This window comes from Mobula birostris, chromosome 1 (genome assembly GCF_030028105.1).
Source record: "Mobula birostris isolate sMobBir1 chromosome 1, sMobBir1.hap1, whole genome shotgun sequence".
Lineage (NCBI taxonomy): Eukaryota > Metazoa > Chordata > Chondrichthyes > Myliobatiformes > Myliobatidae > Mobula > Mobula birostris.
In genome coordinates this window covers 56,238,563-56,256,341 of record NC_092370.1, presented here as the reverse complement: position 1 = coordinate 56,256,341, position 17,779 = coordinate 56,238,563, and the positions used below count along the sequence as shown (strand labels likewise).

Below are 17,779 nucleotides of genomic sequence, written 5' to 3'. Positions count from 1 at the left end.
GGCAGGGAGTTTCTCCCTTTTGCCGCCTGCTATCGGGGACTCAGGAGTCAATTGACTCGGGGACTTTTGAGACTTTATTTACCTTGCCCATGGTTTGTTCTTCATCAAATTATGGTATTGCTTTGCACTGCTGTAACTATATATAATTATGTGGTTCTGTTAGTGTTAGTCTTTGGTTTGTCCTGTTTTCTGTGCTATCACTCCGGAGAAACATTGCATCATTTCTTAATGCATGTATGCATTTCTAAATGACAATAAAAAGAGGACTGAGTGCTCTCATAATCTAAAATATTTTATAATTAACAACTGTATGTTAAATTAGTGCAAATGATTGTATTAATCAAAATTGTTGTATGGAAGGAATTGACTAGGATGTAATATCTAAAACATAAGTATTGTTAATTGCAAGCTTTTAGTTTATCATTTTAAATGTGTCAGTTGATACACTAGGCTCAGAATTCTGCATAGGACTTAGTTGTTATTCCATTTGCAAATTATGCTCAATATCGCAGTTCTTTCCCACAGTAAATTATGTACATTAGCTAATGCAGTGGATCAAAATGTTATCATCAAAAGCTATTTCAATAATTGAAAACAATTGTTTCTAAAAAAAAAATCCACGTGGAGCCTTTTATTTGTTACACTGCTGTATTATAACTTTTATATTTGATCTGTAGAAAATTGTGCATTATTAATGTGGTTAGGTCTTTAAAATTTATGAATGAAGCTTGAGACAGAAACATAAGAACTTAAAGAAATAACGGTGGTATGCCATATAGCTTTTTGAAATACCTTCACTATTTCAATAAGGTTGAAAGCCTAATTTGGTCTTGTGTGTATTCAGCGATTCAGCACCTCCATAGTTCCTTGGCTCTGAATACCAAAGGCTCATCATCTTCCTCATCTTCATCTTAAAAGAGCAATCATTATTGTGAAACCTTGCCTCTTTCTTCCAGAATCCAACCACTCCATCCACCCACCAACACCCCTAACCCCTATCAATTTAAACACCCACTTAGATACTGAGGCCTTGATCTACTTTAATGATTAGGATATGGTCAGCACCTGCATAATTTTTTTGAACTAGCAGAAAAATCAACCGAAACTCAATTTGGACTGGAATTAAAAATGCTTAAATTTCCTTGACATTTTATATCACAATTGATTGAAAATAACTAAAGAAAACTCACAACCTTGTATCTCGGTAGTGATTTTATTGTTTTGCAAAACAACTTAAAAATGTGTTGAATGACATGGATGATGATTACATAATCTACTGTTATTTGGAAAAGCAAAATCCATGTCCTCATTAATTATTTCTAAACATCTTGTCCTTTGCATAATTTCCTAATATATAAAACTTCCATTAGCTCCAATACATCAGGGAGTTCAATTTGGTCATGAAAATCTCCATCATTCGGTTGTGACATTGAAGACACACTTCTCAGATTGAAATTCAACAACGTATTATCCTATATTAGGAGTGAAATGTTAACACTGATCTTGTTTCTAGCTTGGACAAGATTACAGCTTTCAGAAACATATTTATGAAATATATTATTGTTCTTGTCTGTAATTTTTCAAATTGTCGCTAATAGGATTTGGCAGTGACTAATGAAGATAATTTGCCCACGTACAACCGTTGTGCCATTCTAGCTCTTGTGGCTGCATACTTGAACTTCCTAAGTCAGATGATTGCAGTACCAGCTTTTTGTCAGCATGTAAATAAGGTTGGTAGTTTAGTTTTTGAGACTTTCTTGAATTATCTAAGGAACTTGTGCTGGATAAGTTTCCAGAGGATTATGCAATGCACTGATCAGCCATTAGTTACATTGGATGGAAGTATTTTTAAAATAATATATTTTATTGTTGAGCATTGCAGCCAAATGCTTTAGTAAATACTGCCCAATGTACTCTTTCAGTGCTAAAGGTACTTAGTAAGTAATGTCAATGTGAATGATGGTGAAAATATAACATTCCTTGCCCAGTGGGTAAAGCATGGGAAGTAGTTAACAAAATGCAGCTAGGGTTTAAATTCCTTCCTAAGAATTGGTCCTGTCTAGCCTGAGCTGAGATGAGCTTTCAGACCACATTTGTGCCATTACTAAAACTACCTTTTCTCATCACCTCCTTTACCTTGTGTAATTCCAACCCTGCATCTCTTAAATCTCACTCACATAGCAATTTTTAAACTCTAGACTGATTAGTCCAACTTGCACTCAGCTTTTCTCTTTCATTTTACTCTCTATAAATCTTGAACTCTTTACAAAACCACCTATCTGTCTCTTCTTATGCCATTATCCATTTGCTCTTCACTGTATTGTTTTACTGACTTGCCTTCTTCCCTGGCTAAGTTATTAGTTGATTTTAAGGTTTTAACATGTGCTTTCAAATCTCTTCTTGATCCTAACCCTCTATCTGTATAATCTCTTCCATCACTGTATCTGTTTGATTTATTTGCATTCGTTTTAATTCTAGCTACTGGAAAAGTAACTGCTTCATCTTGGCAGGCACTTCAGTAACCAAAGCTCAGAACTCATATTCCCTTCCTAAATCCTTCCACCTCTCATTCCAACTTTATGATGCTAATTATGTCAATCAATGTTGACCAGACAATAGGATTTAGATATCTACTCAGCTTTCTCCTTAACCTGTCAACCTTTAGTTGTTAATGCTCCTGTGAAGTACATTTGCATAGTTATTCAAAATATGCTATATTTTTGAACCTAATAGTTTAAAATTAAATTGACCCAAGATTTTGTAAAATTTACTTTGCTATTCCTCTTCAACCGAGTAAAAGCTATAAACTGGAATATGCTGTAGATCTCTAATTTTGTCCATGAAAGGTGAAAGCTGTTGAGTTCTGAGCTTGGATAACTAGGCAACATTCTTGTATCCATTATCAGGTCTTCAGCTCCCAAAGTTAAGTTCACCAGTTACCTTTGGACTGTACAGTGTCCAGTGGAAGATAGTCCACTAAGACACGGGGTAATGAATACAGTTTCAGCAAGAATGGGAGCTTTACTGAATAGATATCCATATTTGCATGGTATGGAAGCATGGGGGAGGGGTTAAACTGTAGAAACAAAAATCCAAAGATGTAGAATAAGCGATGTATGTATCGAATCATCTTACTTAACTACTGTATGACTTCTGACTTCCTTTTTAAGGTGATTGAAATACGAAGCAAAGAAGCACCTTATCTTCTGCCTGAAAACCTCTCCAGAGAAAAGTATGTGCAAGTACAGTAGATGTTGCTTGAAAATTAATTTCTGTTTATTTTTATGTAAGGGAAATGACTGTGGTATAGCAAATCTGAACCATTTACATTGGTAATTCAATTTCTCAAAAATAAGTTCATAAGTAGAGAATCTCGTGAAAAAGACAAGGGTCTGGGCCCGAAACGTCGACTGTACCCCTTCCTGTAGATGCTGCTTGGCCTGCTGCTTTCACCAGCAATTTTTACGTGTGCTGCGGAGAAAAATTATTCCTTGTTCTCAGTTCAAATGTTTCAAAGGAACATTTAATATCAGAGAAATGTATACAATATGCGAGGGGTGATTGATAAATTTGTCTGGATCTACAACCTAATTTGCTTACGGCAATTTTTGGGTTTATCCCATCGGAAGTAGGAAATATTCCTTTTTCCACTCAACGTATGGTAGCCTTTTCAACCTTTCTGGTTAGGCGAGCCATTTTATTGAAGTAGAAGGATTCTAATCCACCTACGGTCTTTTATTGGCTCTCCTCCATTATGTCCTGTTTAAGTTTAGAGAAAATAAGAAGTCGGACATTTGATACATCCTTTAAATTTGAGCAAATTTGGCGACCTTTTATCCAATATTTTCATTTAGTTTGATTTATTACTCTTTCAGTCATTTTTTTCAGTCTTAGATTTGATCAGAAAGCCTTTTTCTTTTTTTTAGTCGTATCCTCAAAATGGACGGCCCAGTCTCTTTTTTTTTCGTTTTTTTTATATAGTGTTGGGGTTTTTTTTCTCTTCACTTAAAACCCAATGTTTTTTCTTTTCTCTTCATAAACTGATAAGAGGAGAATTGCTGTTTTCATTTTTTATTATATATTTTATACTAGTTTTACATTATCTATGATTTTGACAATGTCTATCTTAGTTTCAGTTTGATTTGTTACTGATATATATATTTGAGATAATTCTCCTGTTGATTGTATTTATGCTGCTTTTAAATGAATAAAAAGATTAATAAAGAAAGAAAGATAAGTTTGTGGCCTAAGGTAGAAGGAGTCAATGTTAGAAAACCTAGCATATTTATTTTTCAGCGTAGTCCCCTCCTACTTGTACACACTTAGTCCAGCAGTCGTGGAGCATACGGATCCTTTCTTTGTTGAAGTGGTCCACAGCAGGGGTGATTGATAAATCCGTGGCCTAAGGTAGAAGGAGGTGAGTTATACAGCTCTCGTTACATGCATGTGCAGTTCAACTCTGAGTGAAAATGCAGAAAGTTTGAAGTTTCTCCTCATCTCCTTCTACTTTAGGCCACTAACTTATTAATCACCCCTGCTTAGGACCACATTCTGGAGGTCCAAGATGCCGACTTCTACAATGAAGGGATCTGTATGCTCCACGACCACTGGACTGAGTGTGTAAATGTAGGTAAAATAAGTGTGCTAGGTTTTCTAAAATTGACTGCTCCTGCCTTAGGCCACAAACTTATCCATCACCCCGCATACACTCTGAAATTCTTTTTCTTCACCACCATCCACGAAAACAGAGGAGTGCCCCAAAGAATGAATGATAGTTAAATGTTAGAATCCCAAAGCCCCCCCACCCGCTCCTCCCCCTCCCACGCAGAAGCAGCAGCAAAGCAACGATCCCTCCTCCCCAACAAGCAAAATAAACATCGGCACCCCCCAGCCAGCATGCAAGCGTTGTAGCAAAGCATCAGTAAAGACACAGACTTGTAATACCCCAAAGACTACTCATTCACCCGGTAATTCGACATACCACAGTCAGTCTGTCTCTGTCTCTGTCTCTGTCTCTGTCTGTCTCTCTCTCTTCCCCCCTCTCCCTCTCTCTTCCCCCCTCTCCCTCTCTCTTCCCCCCTCTCCCTCTCTCTTCCCCCCTCTCCCTCTCTCTTCCCCCCTCTCCCTCTCTCTTCCCCTCTCCCTCTCTCTTCCCCCCTCTCCCTCTCTCTTCCCCCCTCTCCCTCTCTCTTCCCCCCTCTCCCTCTCTCTTCCCCCCTCTCCCTCTCTCTTCCCCCCTCTCCCTCTCTCTTCCCCCCTCTCCCTCTCTCTTCCCCCCTCTCCCTCTCTCTTCCCCCCTCTCCCTCTCTCTTCCCCCCTCTCCCTCTCTCTTCCCCCCTCTCCCTCTCTCTTCCCCCCTCTCCTCTCTCTTCCCCCCTCTCCCTCTCTCTTCCCCCCTCTCCCTCTCTCTTCCCCCCTCTCCCTCTCTCTTCCCCCCTCTCCCTCTCTCTTCCCCCTCTCCCTCTCTCTTCCCCCCTCTCCCTCTCTCTTCCCCCCTCTCCCTCTCTCTTCCCCCCTCTCCCTCTCTCTTCCCCCCTCTCCCTCTCTCTTCCCCCCTCTCCCTCTCTCTTCCCCCCTCTCCCTCTCTCTTCCCCCCTCTCCCTCTCTCTTCCCCCCTCTCCCTCTCTCTTCCCCCCTCTCCCTCTCTCTTCCCCCCTCTCCCTCTCTCTCCCCCTCTCCTCTCTCTTCCCCCCTCTCCCTCTCTCTTCCCCCCTCTCCCTCTCTTCCCCCTCTCCCTCTCTTCCCCCCTCTCCCTCTCTCTCCCCCTCTCCTCTCCTCCCCCTCTCCCTCTCTCTTCCCCCCTCTCCCTCTCTCTTCCCCCCTCTCCCTCTCTCTCCCCCTCTCCCTCTCTCTTCCCCCTCTCCCTCTCTCTTCCCCCCTCTCCCTCTCTCTTCCCCCCTCTCCCTCTCTCTTCCCCCTCTCCCTCTCTCTCCCCCTCTCCCTCTCTCTTCCCCCCTCTCCCTCTCTCTTCCCCCTCTCCCTCTCTCTTCCCCCTCTCCCTCTCTCTTCCCCCCTCTCCCTCTCTCTCCCCCCTCTCCCTCTCTCTTCCCCCTCTCCCTCTCTCTTCCCCCTCTCCCTCTCTCTTCCCCCTCTCCCTCTCTCTTCCCCCCTCTCCTCTCTCTTCCTCCCCTCTCCTCTCTCTTCCCCCCTCTCCTCTCTCTTCCCCCTCTCCCTCTCTCTTCCCCCCTCTCCCTCTCTCTTCCCCCCTCTCCTCTCTCTTCCCCCTCTCCCTCTCTCTTCCCCCCTCTCCCTCTCTCTTCCCCCCTCTCCCTCTCTCTTCCCCTCTCCTCTCTCTCCCCCCTCTCCCTCTCTCTTCCCCCCTCTCCCTCTCTCTTCCCCCCTCTCCCTCTCTCTTCCCCCCTCTCCCTCTCTCTCCCCCCTCTCCCTCTCTCTTCCCCCTCTCCCTCTCTCTTCCCCCCTCTCCTCTCTCTTCCCCCCTCTCCCTCTCTCTTCCCCCCCTCTCCTCTCTCTTCCCCCTCTCCTCTCTCTCCCCCTCCCTCTCTCTTCCCCTCTCCTCTCTCTTCCCCCCTCTCCCTCTCTTCCCCCCTCTCCCTCTCTCTTCCCCCCTCTCCCTCTCTCTTCCCCCTCTCCCTCTCTCTCCCCCCTCTCCCTCTCTCTTCCCCCCTCTCCCTCTCTCTTCCCCCCTCTCCTCTCTCTTCCCCCCTCTCCCTCTCTCTTCCCCCTCTCCTCTCTCTTCCCCCTCTCCCTCTCTCTTCCCCCTCTCCCTCTCTCTTCCCCTCTCCCTCTCTCTTCCCCCTCTCCCTCTCTCTCCCCCTCTCCCTCTCTCTTCCCCCCTCTCCCTCTCTCTTCCCCCCTCTCCTCTCTCTTCCCCCTCTCCCTCTCTCTTCCCATCTCCCTCTCTCTTCCCCTCTCCCTCTCTCTTCCCCTCTCCCTCTCTCTTCCCCCCTCTCCCTCTCTCTTCCCCCCTCTCCTCTCTCTTCCCCCTCTCCCTCTCTCTTCCCCCCTCTCCCTCTCTCTTCCCCCCTCTCCCTCTCTCTTCCCCCCTCTCCCTCTCTCTTCCCCCCTCTCCCTCTCTCTTCCCCTCTCCCTCTCTCTTCCCCCTCTCCCTCTCTCTTCCCCCTCTCCCTCTCTCTTCCCCCCTCTCCCTCTCTCTTCCCCCCTCTCCCTCTCTCTTCCCCCCTCTCCCTCTCTCTTCCCCCCTCTCCCTCTCTCTTCCCCCCTCTCCCTCTCTCTTCCCCCCTCTCCCTCTCTCTTCCCCCCTCTCCCTCTCTCTTCCCCCCTCTCCCTCTCTCTTCCCCCCTCTCCCTCTCTCTTCCCCCCTCTCCCTCTCTCTTCCCCCTCTCCCTCTCTCTTCCCCCTCTCCCTCTCTCTTCCCCCCTCTCCCTCTCTCTTCCCCCCTCTCCCTCTCTCTTCCCCCCTCTCCCTCTCTCTTCCCCCCTCTCCCTCTCTCTTCCCCCCTCTCCCTCTCTCTTCCCCCCTCTCCCTCTCTCTTCCCCCCTCTCCCTCTCTCTTCCCCTCTCCCTCTCTCTTCCCCCCTCTCCCTCTCTCTTCCCCCCTCTCCCTCTCTCTTCCCCCCTCTCCCTCTCTCTTCCCCCTCTCCCTCTCTCTTCCCCCCTCTCCCTCTCTCTTCCCCCCTCTCCCTCTCTCTTCCCCCCTCTCCCTCTCTCTTCCCCCCTCTCCCTCTCTCTTCCCCCCTCCCTCTCTCTTCCCCCTCTCCCTCTCTCTTCCCCCCTCTCCCTCTCTCTTCCCCCCTCTCCCTCTCTCTTCCCCCCCTCTCCCTCTCTCTTCCCCCCCTCTCCCTCTCTCTTCCCCCCCTCTCCGCCTCTCTTCCCCCCCTCTCTTCCCCCCCTCCCTCAATAAGGGAAAAAGAGGTGTCTCCATTTCACAGTGAGAGGGGAGAAATGACTAACAGCTTGCTGATTTACAATGCTAAAAGTCTGTTGTGTTACTTTTTCTAAGCTTTTGGATAAATGTCTTGAAAAACACCAAACAGCATTAAAATAGACAGAAATGTTTATAGGGACAATCAATCAGATCTTGTCTCAATTATGAGCTCTGTGTTAGCATCCATGCCATGGAAATGAAAATGAAATTAAAGCAATGGATGTGCTTGAATGGCCCACACAGATATGTTGTATTTGAGGATTGTAATGCCTCCATGCACCAACAGACACATCACCAGGGAGGTAAAGAGAAACTTAAGACCAATTTGTAGATGAAAATAATTCTGTATATTTCTCCTGAAACCAATAAAGTTATATTCATAGAAAAGTATGGCACTGAGATAGGCTCTGTTGCCTACCCATCCATGCCAACTTTTGTAATCATCTATTCTGATCATATTTGTCCATGTTAAGTCTCTAGTCTTCTGTGTCTTCATAGTCAATTGTCTCAAGGCATTTTAAATGTTGTGATTGTATCTACCTCCTCCACCACTTCGGGCTGTGCATTCCAGATACCAGCTACTCTCTGTGTGGTAAAACCTTTCCTCTTTGATTTGGTCTGAACCTCTACCCTCTTACCTTAAGCCTATTACCTCTTGTCTTAGACATTTCTGCCACCACCATGGAAAAGAAAATAAATTACTGTTTGTTCAGAATTTTCATAATCATATTTACTTCTATCAGTTTCTAATCATTATCTCAATATGACAACTGTACTACATAGACTTGTTTTCTGATCATGTTATTGCTTGTATAGTTTTTCATATTTTGTTCTTTTTGTCAATGATTCTGTGCCTGCGATACTGCTGCAAATAAGGCTGTCATTGTACCTGTGCATTCATGTCCTTGTACATATGACAGTAAATTTGCCTTCACTTCAGGGAAAAACAAGCCCAGCCTTTCCAACTCTCCCTGTAGGTAAAGCCCTCCAATCTGCGTTGTGAGTCCTGACAAAGGGTCTCGGCCTGAAATGTCAACTGCACCTTTTCCTAGAGATGCTGCCTGGCCTGCTGCGTTCACCAGCAACTTTGATGTGTGTTGCTTGAATTTCCAGCATCTGCAGAATTCCTGTTGTTTGTGAAACCCTCTGCTCTTTCTCCAGCACAATCTCATCCAAACTAGAACTGCACATGACACAAACACAAGAGATTCTTCAGATGCCAGAATTCCAGAGTAACACACACAAAATTCTTGAGGAACTCAGCAGGTCAGGCAGCATCTATGGAGATGAATAAAGAGCTGATCTTTCAGGCCAAGACCCTTCATTGAGACTGAAGGATTGCATGTTTTTTGAGTATGTTACATGACACAAGTTCTTGGTTCGGATGTAATTAGAGTAACGTTGTAGAGTAACATTCGAACTCTGTAATTGGTATCCTGGCCAATGGACACAAACATGCCATATGTTTTTTTTTAACCACCTGTATTCATCTGTGTTGCCACTTTAAAGGAAAATATTCCAAGAGATTACTGACTGCAAGAGCTACAAAGCACATAACCTACCTTATGAGCACAGCAATTTCTGCCTGAGCTGAGAATTTTTCCCATTTCCTTTTGAACGTTTGCAGTTAATGTACTTTTATTGCAAGAGCTAACATTTTCTAAAGATCATTTACTTGTATCTCACATAATTGTACCTTAAAATTATGGAAACCTACAGCACAGACACTTTTTTGGTCCACCTCATCCAATGGGCCACATTGTGTATCTACAGTCCCCTTGTTTGCTCATGTTAGACCCATATGCCTGCATATTATACCTTTCCTATGAAGAAGAAAGCCTTTAACTCCGAGTGGAGTCATCGGGACGCCGTCATGATGGCTTTTGTTTTAGCAGACTTTCCTATTTTTACGAGGCCGAGTTGCTAGCTCGATGCTCAACCCAGCACGGGTGGAAAGCATGCATGGGAGCTGGCTGGATTCAAACTCGGGTGCCTTCACTCTGAAGTCCAGCATTGATGCCACTACGCCATCAGCTGGCACCTTTCCTATCCATTTTATGCCAAATTGCTGAAATCTTATCTAATTGCATTTCTTATTTCATATTGCATGATTTTTCATAATTTGTGATCTATGTAACTGAACACTATATAATGGATGCATTTTGAGTTCCTCAATAATGTATCCAAGTTTATATACAATTGGAGTACAATGCCTCATCTCTACCACTCATTCTAGTAGTAGTTTTGAATTTTTTTCAGAGCTTCTCCACTGCTTTCTGAGGCATGTCCAAAGTTAATACTTGTTTATTATGGAAGCTCGGTCAGCCAGTCAATGCCATATCTGACATCACTTTAGGATTATCCTTGGGCTGCCTCTTCCTATTAAGTGCGATAGGCTGAATCTGATCAACTTAGTGTCATGCTTGATACTTAACTGAGCTCTCAGGCTATTTTCCATTTTAAGAGCAACTTGTTTCCATCCCAGTAAATTAGCCTACCTCTTATTTTTGGTTCAGAATGCTGTTGTTTGCTTCAATTCACAAAATAATCTGCAGATGCTGGGGTCAAAGCAACACTCACAACATGCTGGAGGAACTCAGCAGGTCGGGCAGCATCCGTGGAAAAGATCGGTCGACGTTGAAGGGTTCCGGCCCGAAACATCGACCGATCTTTTCTACAGATGCTGCCCAACCTGCTGAGTTCCTCCAGCGTGTTGTGAGTGTTGTTTGCTTCAATTGTTTGCACTTGTATTTTTCTTTCTTTCTCTTGCACATCAATTGCTAATCTTTTATTTTTATTTTTATTCTTTTTTTTAGTTGAGTTCTTTCGGGTTTCTTGCTTTGTGGCTACCTGTGAACAAGCAAATCTCAAAGTTGTATAATTTATACATTATTTGATACTAATGTACTTGAATCTTTGCCCTTATTTCAGTCCATTTGCTGTTGAAATTCTCATACATACCATAAGATGTAAGAGCAGAATTAGGCCATCTGGCCCATCGAGTCTGTTCCGCCATTCAATCATGGCTGATCATTTTTTTTCCTCCTCCTCAACTCCAGTTCCCAGCCTTCTCCTGTAACTTTGATGCCATGTCCAATCAGGAACCTATCAACCTCTGCCTTAAGTACACCCAACAACCTGGCCTCCACAGTTGCATGTGGTAACAAATTCCACAAATTCAACATCCTTTGGCTAAAGAAATTTCTCTCCATCTCTGTTTGAAAGGGCACCTCTCTATCCTAAGGCTGTGCCCTCTTGTCCTAGACCTTCCCACCATGGAAAACATCATTTCCACCTTCACTTCTTCTAGAATTTATTTTAAAATGTCTTTCAGGCTGGTCTGTCTTGCATACACAACTAACCAGCTAATTCAAATCTCTCATCTGTATATTAATTCCAATTTACATATTTCTTCTGATCTTGCTGATATACTTCATTATTCATCCCTGTTTCACCATGTTATGACTATTCTTGTACAAAAAGCACTGAACAAGTCAAGTAATACTAATGTTTTGTGAAATACCTTTCACTAGAAATTAAAGGATATAGACATAATAATAACTTTAAGATGCAGAAAAAGGGTAGAAGGGAAAGCAAAAGTGAAAAGTAGAATGCCTCTCACAAGGTCAAAGCCAAGAGATTTTTACTATATTACTCCGGTTACTTAAATGAGGTTTTCAAGTTCTATCTCAGAAACCTAAACTTGCTCAAAACTTTCCACTTTGTCTTACTCTTCTCCTTATCCTCCACTCTGTCATTGTGAACTCCCAACAGACTGCAACCGGCTCTGAACTCCAATTCTAGCTCTTTATGCGTTCCTGCTTTTATTGGTTTGCATTGGCAGCTTTAGTTTCAGTTGCCCTGCCAGTTGTTTAATATGAAAAAATGTAGTGCTTTGACGGTCAGACCATGGAGGAACCATCGTGCACCCCCACATCTCCAGATGATCCTTTGATCTTAGTATCTGAGGCTGATGTGGGATGCCTTCAGGAGAGTGAAACCACAGAAAGCATCCAGACCTGACAGGGTACCTGCCCACATACTAAAGACCTGGGCTGATCAACTGGCTGGTGTGTTCACTGATATCTTTAACCTCACGCTTTGGTAGTGTGAGGTACCCACCTGCTTCAAGCAAGCTTCAATTACACCAGTGTCCAAGAGGAGCGTGGTGGCCTGCCCCAATGACTATTGCCCATTTGTACTTGCATTCACAGTGATGAAGTGTTTTGAGAGGCTAGTGATGAAATGTATCTGCTCCCGCCTGAGTGGAATTTGGATCTGCTCCAATTTACTTATCAGAGCAATGTGTCCACAGCAGAAGCCATCTCATTGGCTCCTCACTCAATCCTGGGACATTTGGACAGCAAAGATTTATACATCAGAATGTTCTTTATCGACTACTGCTCAGCATTCAATGCCATCAACTCCTCAGAACTGATCAATAAGCTCCAAGACCTTGATTTCACTACCCCCTTGTGCAATTGGATAATGACTTTCCTAACTTGTAGATCCTAGTCAATTTGGATTGGCAAAAACATCTCCTCCACAGTCTCTATCAGCCCAGATGCACCCTGCTTAGCCCCTGCTTTCCTTACTTTATACCTATGACTGTATGGATAAGTGTAGCTCCAGTGCTATATTCAAGTTTGCTGATGATACCACTGTTGCGTGCCAAATCAAAGATGGTGATGAATCAGCATACAGGAGGCAGATTGAAAATTTGGTTGAGTGGTGTCTTAACAACCTCTCACTCAATACCAGCAAGATCAAGGAACTGAATGCAGACTGCAGGAGAGGGAAACTAGAGATCCATGAACCAGACCTGATCAGGGGATCAGAAGTGGAGAGGGTCAGCAACTCAGAGTTCCTCAGTGTTATCACTTCAGAGGATCTGTCCTGGACCCAGCACATAAGTGCGACTGCGAAGAAAGCATGGCAGCACCTGTACTTAAGAGTCTGTGGATATTCAGTATGACATCTGAAACTTTGACAAACTTCTATAGATGTGTAATAAAGAGCATATTGATTAGCTGCATCATAGCCTGCTATGGAAACACCAATGTCTTTGAATAGAATATCCTACAAAAGCTAGTGGATTTGGTTCAGTATATCACGAGTAAAGCCCTCCCAACCATTGAAACTTTGCTGTTGGAAAGCAGCTTATCTATCATTAGAGATCCCCACCACCCAGGCCATGTTTTCTTCTTGCTGCTGCTGTCAGCTAGAAGGTAAATGTGCCTCAGGACTCGCACCACGAGGTTCAAGAACAGTTGCTGCCCCTGAACCATCAGGCTCTTGAATACACTCACTAGTCTCATCTTTGAGATGTTCCCACGACCAATGATTTTCACATTTAGGACTCTTTATCTCATTTTCTCATGTTCTTATTATTTATTGGTATTTATTTATATTTGCATTTTCACAGTTTGTTGTCTTCTGCACTCTGGCTGATCTTTTATTGATTCTGTTATAGTTACTAGTCTGTAGATTTGCTGAGTATGCCACAGAGAAATGAGTCTCAAGAGTTTTATATGGTGACTTGTGTATTTTGATAAAATCTGCTTTGAACTTTGTATTTCACTTTGAACTTTTGTTCGGGCTGGTTGCAATTTCTCTAGCTTGTTAAATTGCATTGTGCACCGTCAGATAAGTTGTGTGTCAATGTGGTCAATGGAGATAATGGGCTTTAATTAGTTCCTTGAAATATTTTTTATGTTGACACCTTTGAGGGAAATGTGATTCTTGGATTTTGTTTTTTTTAGTTGATTACCTTGTTCATTTCAAAAATGTTCACTGCTGTAGATTTCATGAAGTTCTAGATTCATCTGCCTTTTAATTTATATGAATTTAAATTTTTGGTGCATTTTGATCAAAAGCAAACAACCCAGTTGACCGTGTAACTCCATGCAAAATTAAAATTTAATTTAAATGTCAGTAGCAGTTAGTCTGACAGTATCATTACTTAAATAACATGCGAGTACTGATTATTGTAATTCATTTCAGTGGGGAAGAATGAGGTTGCCATCTTGCAATTTGCCATCGTGGGATCTATTTTTATCGACTGGGATTAAGTTCATGAATTATTTTGTATAGATTGCTTTTTAACTATACCAACAGCAATTAATTTATTGTACTCTAGACACTGCTTAATCTTTCAGCCAAACTTATTTGAACTCCTCATGAATATTTGCTGTTGTTCATTCAGCTGTTCAATCTTTTTTAAGATGATCAATTTTGATATTGTTTCTGCAAATTGGCAATAGACAAGGACCATGGCCCAAGGTGTGGAGTTGGTGGAAGTGTGTCAAACTGAGACATTTATCCAGGCTACACTTGGGTATCTGACTTGTTTACTAACACAGAGAACATTAAGGATCCATGCCGTCTTGTCTTAATTTGCTGTATAATTATAAAGTTATCATTTCTGGGCTCCAAGTACTGTGGATCTGGCACCAACTGTATACTTTGCCTCCCAATTCCAGATCATTTAATCTTCAAACCAAATGCAGATGTAGTACAACCTAATCCTAAACTTGAACCTGCAATCGTTATAGAAATATCACTCATGAACTCTGAAGGTTTTCCCAGTGATTCAGGAAGATATTTTGTAGTCTAGTTTCCAATCACTGCAAAACATTGGATTAAACTAGACTGGTTGACATCTGACTTGCCTGCCAAAACAAAGTCTGTGTTAGACCTTAATACTAATACATCTGACCTCCTGTTCCTCTGTTGGACTTGCCATTATCCAGCAATGAAGCTTTAGGAGTCTGAGCAGAAGGACCATATCAGACCTCTCAAATTCACATTGAATGAGATTGTCAACTGTTTGGAAAAAGTGACTTTTTGTTTACATTGTTTTGATGTTTTTAGTTATTTGTTCATGTTTGAAGGTTCTAATCTAAGTTTTTAATTAAATCTACTGGCATAGCTTTTGAGTATCTATTTTTCTGAAGCACTTCTAAGACCTTTCAAGGGAAAAATCTGTCAATGTCAGAGCATTCTGAGGTTATCGAGTTGATGGTATTCTCCCTGAGCTCTATGCGCTGTCTGGAGCCTATTCTACTTTACTATAACATCTCTAAGGAGAGTGTTTGCCAAGGTTCAGTGTTTGTAGTCAGATTGTTCAGACTTGTGCATTTTGGAAAATGTAACTCCAGATAAACTCTGCACACAATGCATCCAGTAAGTAGGCCAACTTTAGCATGATGTTATCTACCTTGAGGCATTAATTTCATTGCTGTTCACAGGATTTTTACTGCATCTAAAGATGCTGTCATTAAAATGCTCAGACTCATTTTAAAATGATTAACTATACGCAAAGCATTTGGGATGCAAGTAGGTGATTTTTAAATAGCTGTTTCCATTGCACATTTATTGCATGATTCAGATTTCATGACTTGAAATTATGTAACACTGAATTTCAATAAAAATTCAATATTTAAAAAAAAACAAAATTGTATTACTGGTTTCACATATTCAGAGAATTTGTATAATCTTGTGTTTTCTGTCGTATAGATTGCCCAAGTCCTTAGAGATGCAAGACAAAAGCTGTCTTTTCTTGCAAAACAGGATTGCAGATGCACTTGCTGGCAGTGGCTACAGTGTGGACAGACTGTCTGTACCTTATGTACCCCAACAAACAGGTATTACAATCTGTGTTAACGGTAATAACAGTCAAAAAATGCATGATTGTATTGACTTATTTCAAGAAGATTTGCTGGAGTTTCTAAAACAAAATTATAAAAATGTTCTCTTAATTTAGGCAAATCTGGTCCTGAATAATTTATTTTGACAATCTCTCAGTCTTACAGGAGGTGTGTTCCACTGCCTTAACTATCATCCTCCCTTATGTCATTGAGTCATAAAACACTACAGTACAGAAAAAGGCCCTTCAGCTCATCTAGTCTGTGTCAAGCCTCTAATCTGTCTTTGACCAAAGTCCTCCATACCCCTCCCATCCATGTACCTATCCAGATTTTTCTTAAATGTTGAAATCAACCTTGCATCCACTACTTTTGCTGCCTTCCACACTCCCACCACCCTCTGAGTGGAGAAGTTCCCTCTTATGTTCCTCTTAATCATTTCACCTTTCACCCTTATCCTATGACCACTAGATGTAAGCTCATCCAACCTCCGTGGAAAAAGCCTGCTTGCATTTACCCTACGTATACCCCTCATAATCTTGTATACTTCCATCAAATCTCCTCTGAGTCTTCTAGGTTCCGATGAATAAGATCCTAACTTAATCAGTCTTTCCCTATAACTCAGGTTCTCAATTCCTGGGAACATCTACAGTCTTTCAATCTTACTTATGCTACATCTTTCCTGCTGGTGTGTCCAGTTTTGGTCACTCAATACTCCAAATTAGACCTCATCGTCTTATACAATTTCACCATAACATCCCAACTCATGTAGTCAACATATTGATTTATGAAGGCCAATGTGCAAAAATTGCCCAGGCCTGCGCCCTGGAGAGTGAGGACTTTCCAGGTGCGGATCCATGGTCTTGCAAGACTAACGGATGCCTTTAATGTGCAGAAAGCTTCTTTAAGGATCCTATCTTCCTTTTTATTCACAGTTATTTTGTAAATAACACTATTCTGTGCATTTCTGGTGCGATGCTAACTGCATTTTATTGGCTTTGTATCTACTCGGCACAATGACAATAAAGTTGAATCTAATCTAATCTAAAATCTATCTACATGTGCCATTTTCAAGGAATTACGGATCTGTATGCCTAGTTCCCTCGATACTACCATGCCACTCAATGCCCTACCACTCACTGTGGAAGACCTACCCTAGATGGTCAAATCAAGTCAAGTTTATTGTCATTTAACTATATACATGTTTAAAACATACGAACCATGTAATATATATAGAAATGAGATTTTTTAAAACTAGATTACAGTAGTACACATAACATACAATAACTTATGAAGGCAAGGATAAAATCTGCAGATGAATCACACATAAGTAACAAATTAAAGTGTATTAATATTAAATAGTGTAGGGTATGGAACAGATTAACCAGTGACACTTCAAATATGATGCGGCCGGGAGTTCAGAAATCTAATCGCCTGGGGGAAGAAACTGTTTCTCATCCTGGCCATTCTTGCTTTTATGCATCGTAGTCTCCTGCCTGATGGTAGAAAGCCTGAGGATGCTGAATGGATGGGTGGGATCCTTAATATTACCAAGGCCCCTGTGTACGCAACACTACTGATAAATGACACCAGTGGATGGTAGGGAGACCCTTATGATCCTCCCAGCTGTTCTTGCAGTCCTTTGTAGGGATGTCAGGCCTGATACTCAACCACTCCCATATCAGATGGGGATGCAGCTTGTCAGGATACTCTCAGTGGTGCTCTTGTCAAACTTGTTAAGATGTGAGGGTTGGCAGCCTTGTTTGCCTCAGTCTTCTTAGGAAGTGGAGGTGCCGCAGTGCCACCTTGTTTAGGGAGATGATATTAAGGGACTAGGTGAGGTCATCTGTGATGTGAACTTCCAGGAACTTGGTACATTAACACTCTCTGTGGAGGAGCCATGTATTTGCAGAGAGGGATGGTTCATCTGCACCTTCTAGAAGTCCACAATAATCTCCTTTGTCTTCTCAACATTCAGACTTAGGTTGTTCTTCTCACACCAATCCACCGGCCACTCCACTTCCTCTCTATGTTCTATCCCATCATTGTTCTTGATGAGGCCAACCACTGTTGTGTCACCTGCAAACTTAATGATGCAGTTTGAGCCGGAATCTGTGACACAGTCATGCATCAGCAGTATGAACAGCACTGGGCTGAGCACACAGCCTTGGGGTGCGCCTGTGCTCAGTGTAATGGAACGAGAGACGTTACTGCCTATAAGGACTGACTGTGGCCTTACTGTTCAGAAGTCCAGTATCCAATTGCAGAGGTAGGTGTTGAGACCCAAA

General features: G+C 42.6%; 1 protein-coding gene across 8 annotated transcripts in view; it reads left to right on the top strand.

Annotated features, from left to right (window-relative positions):
- LOC140196367 (protein EFR3 homolog A-like) overlaps positions 1 to 17,779 on the top strand; it is a 170,347-nt gene that overhangs the window by 136,978 nt on the left and 15,590 nt on the right. For all 8 annotated transcript variants that reach the window (XR_011885695.1, XM_072255508.1, XM_072255500.1 and 5 more), the window contains 3 exons: positions 1,599 to 1,730; positions 3,171 to 3,232; positions 15,364 to 15,491. Coding sequence is in view for 7 of the 8 variants with exons in the window: in XM_072255508.1 (XP_072111609.1) it covers positions 1,599 to 1,730; positions 3,171 to 3,232; positions 15,364 to 15,491 (322 nt within the window). In the remaining variant the exon portion in view is untranslated. The remainder of the gene's footprint in view (positions 1 to 1,598; positions 1,731 to 3,170; positions 3,233 to 15,363; positions 15,492 to 17,779) is intronic.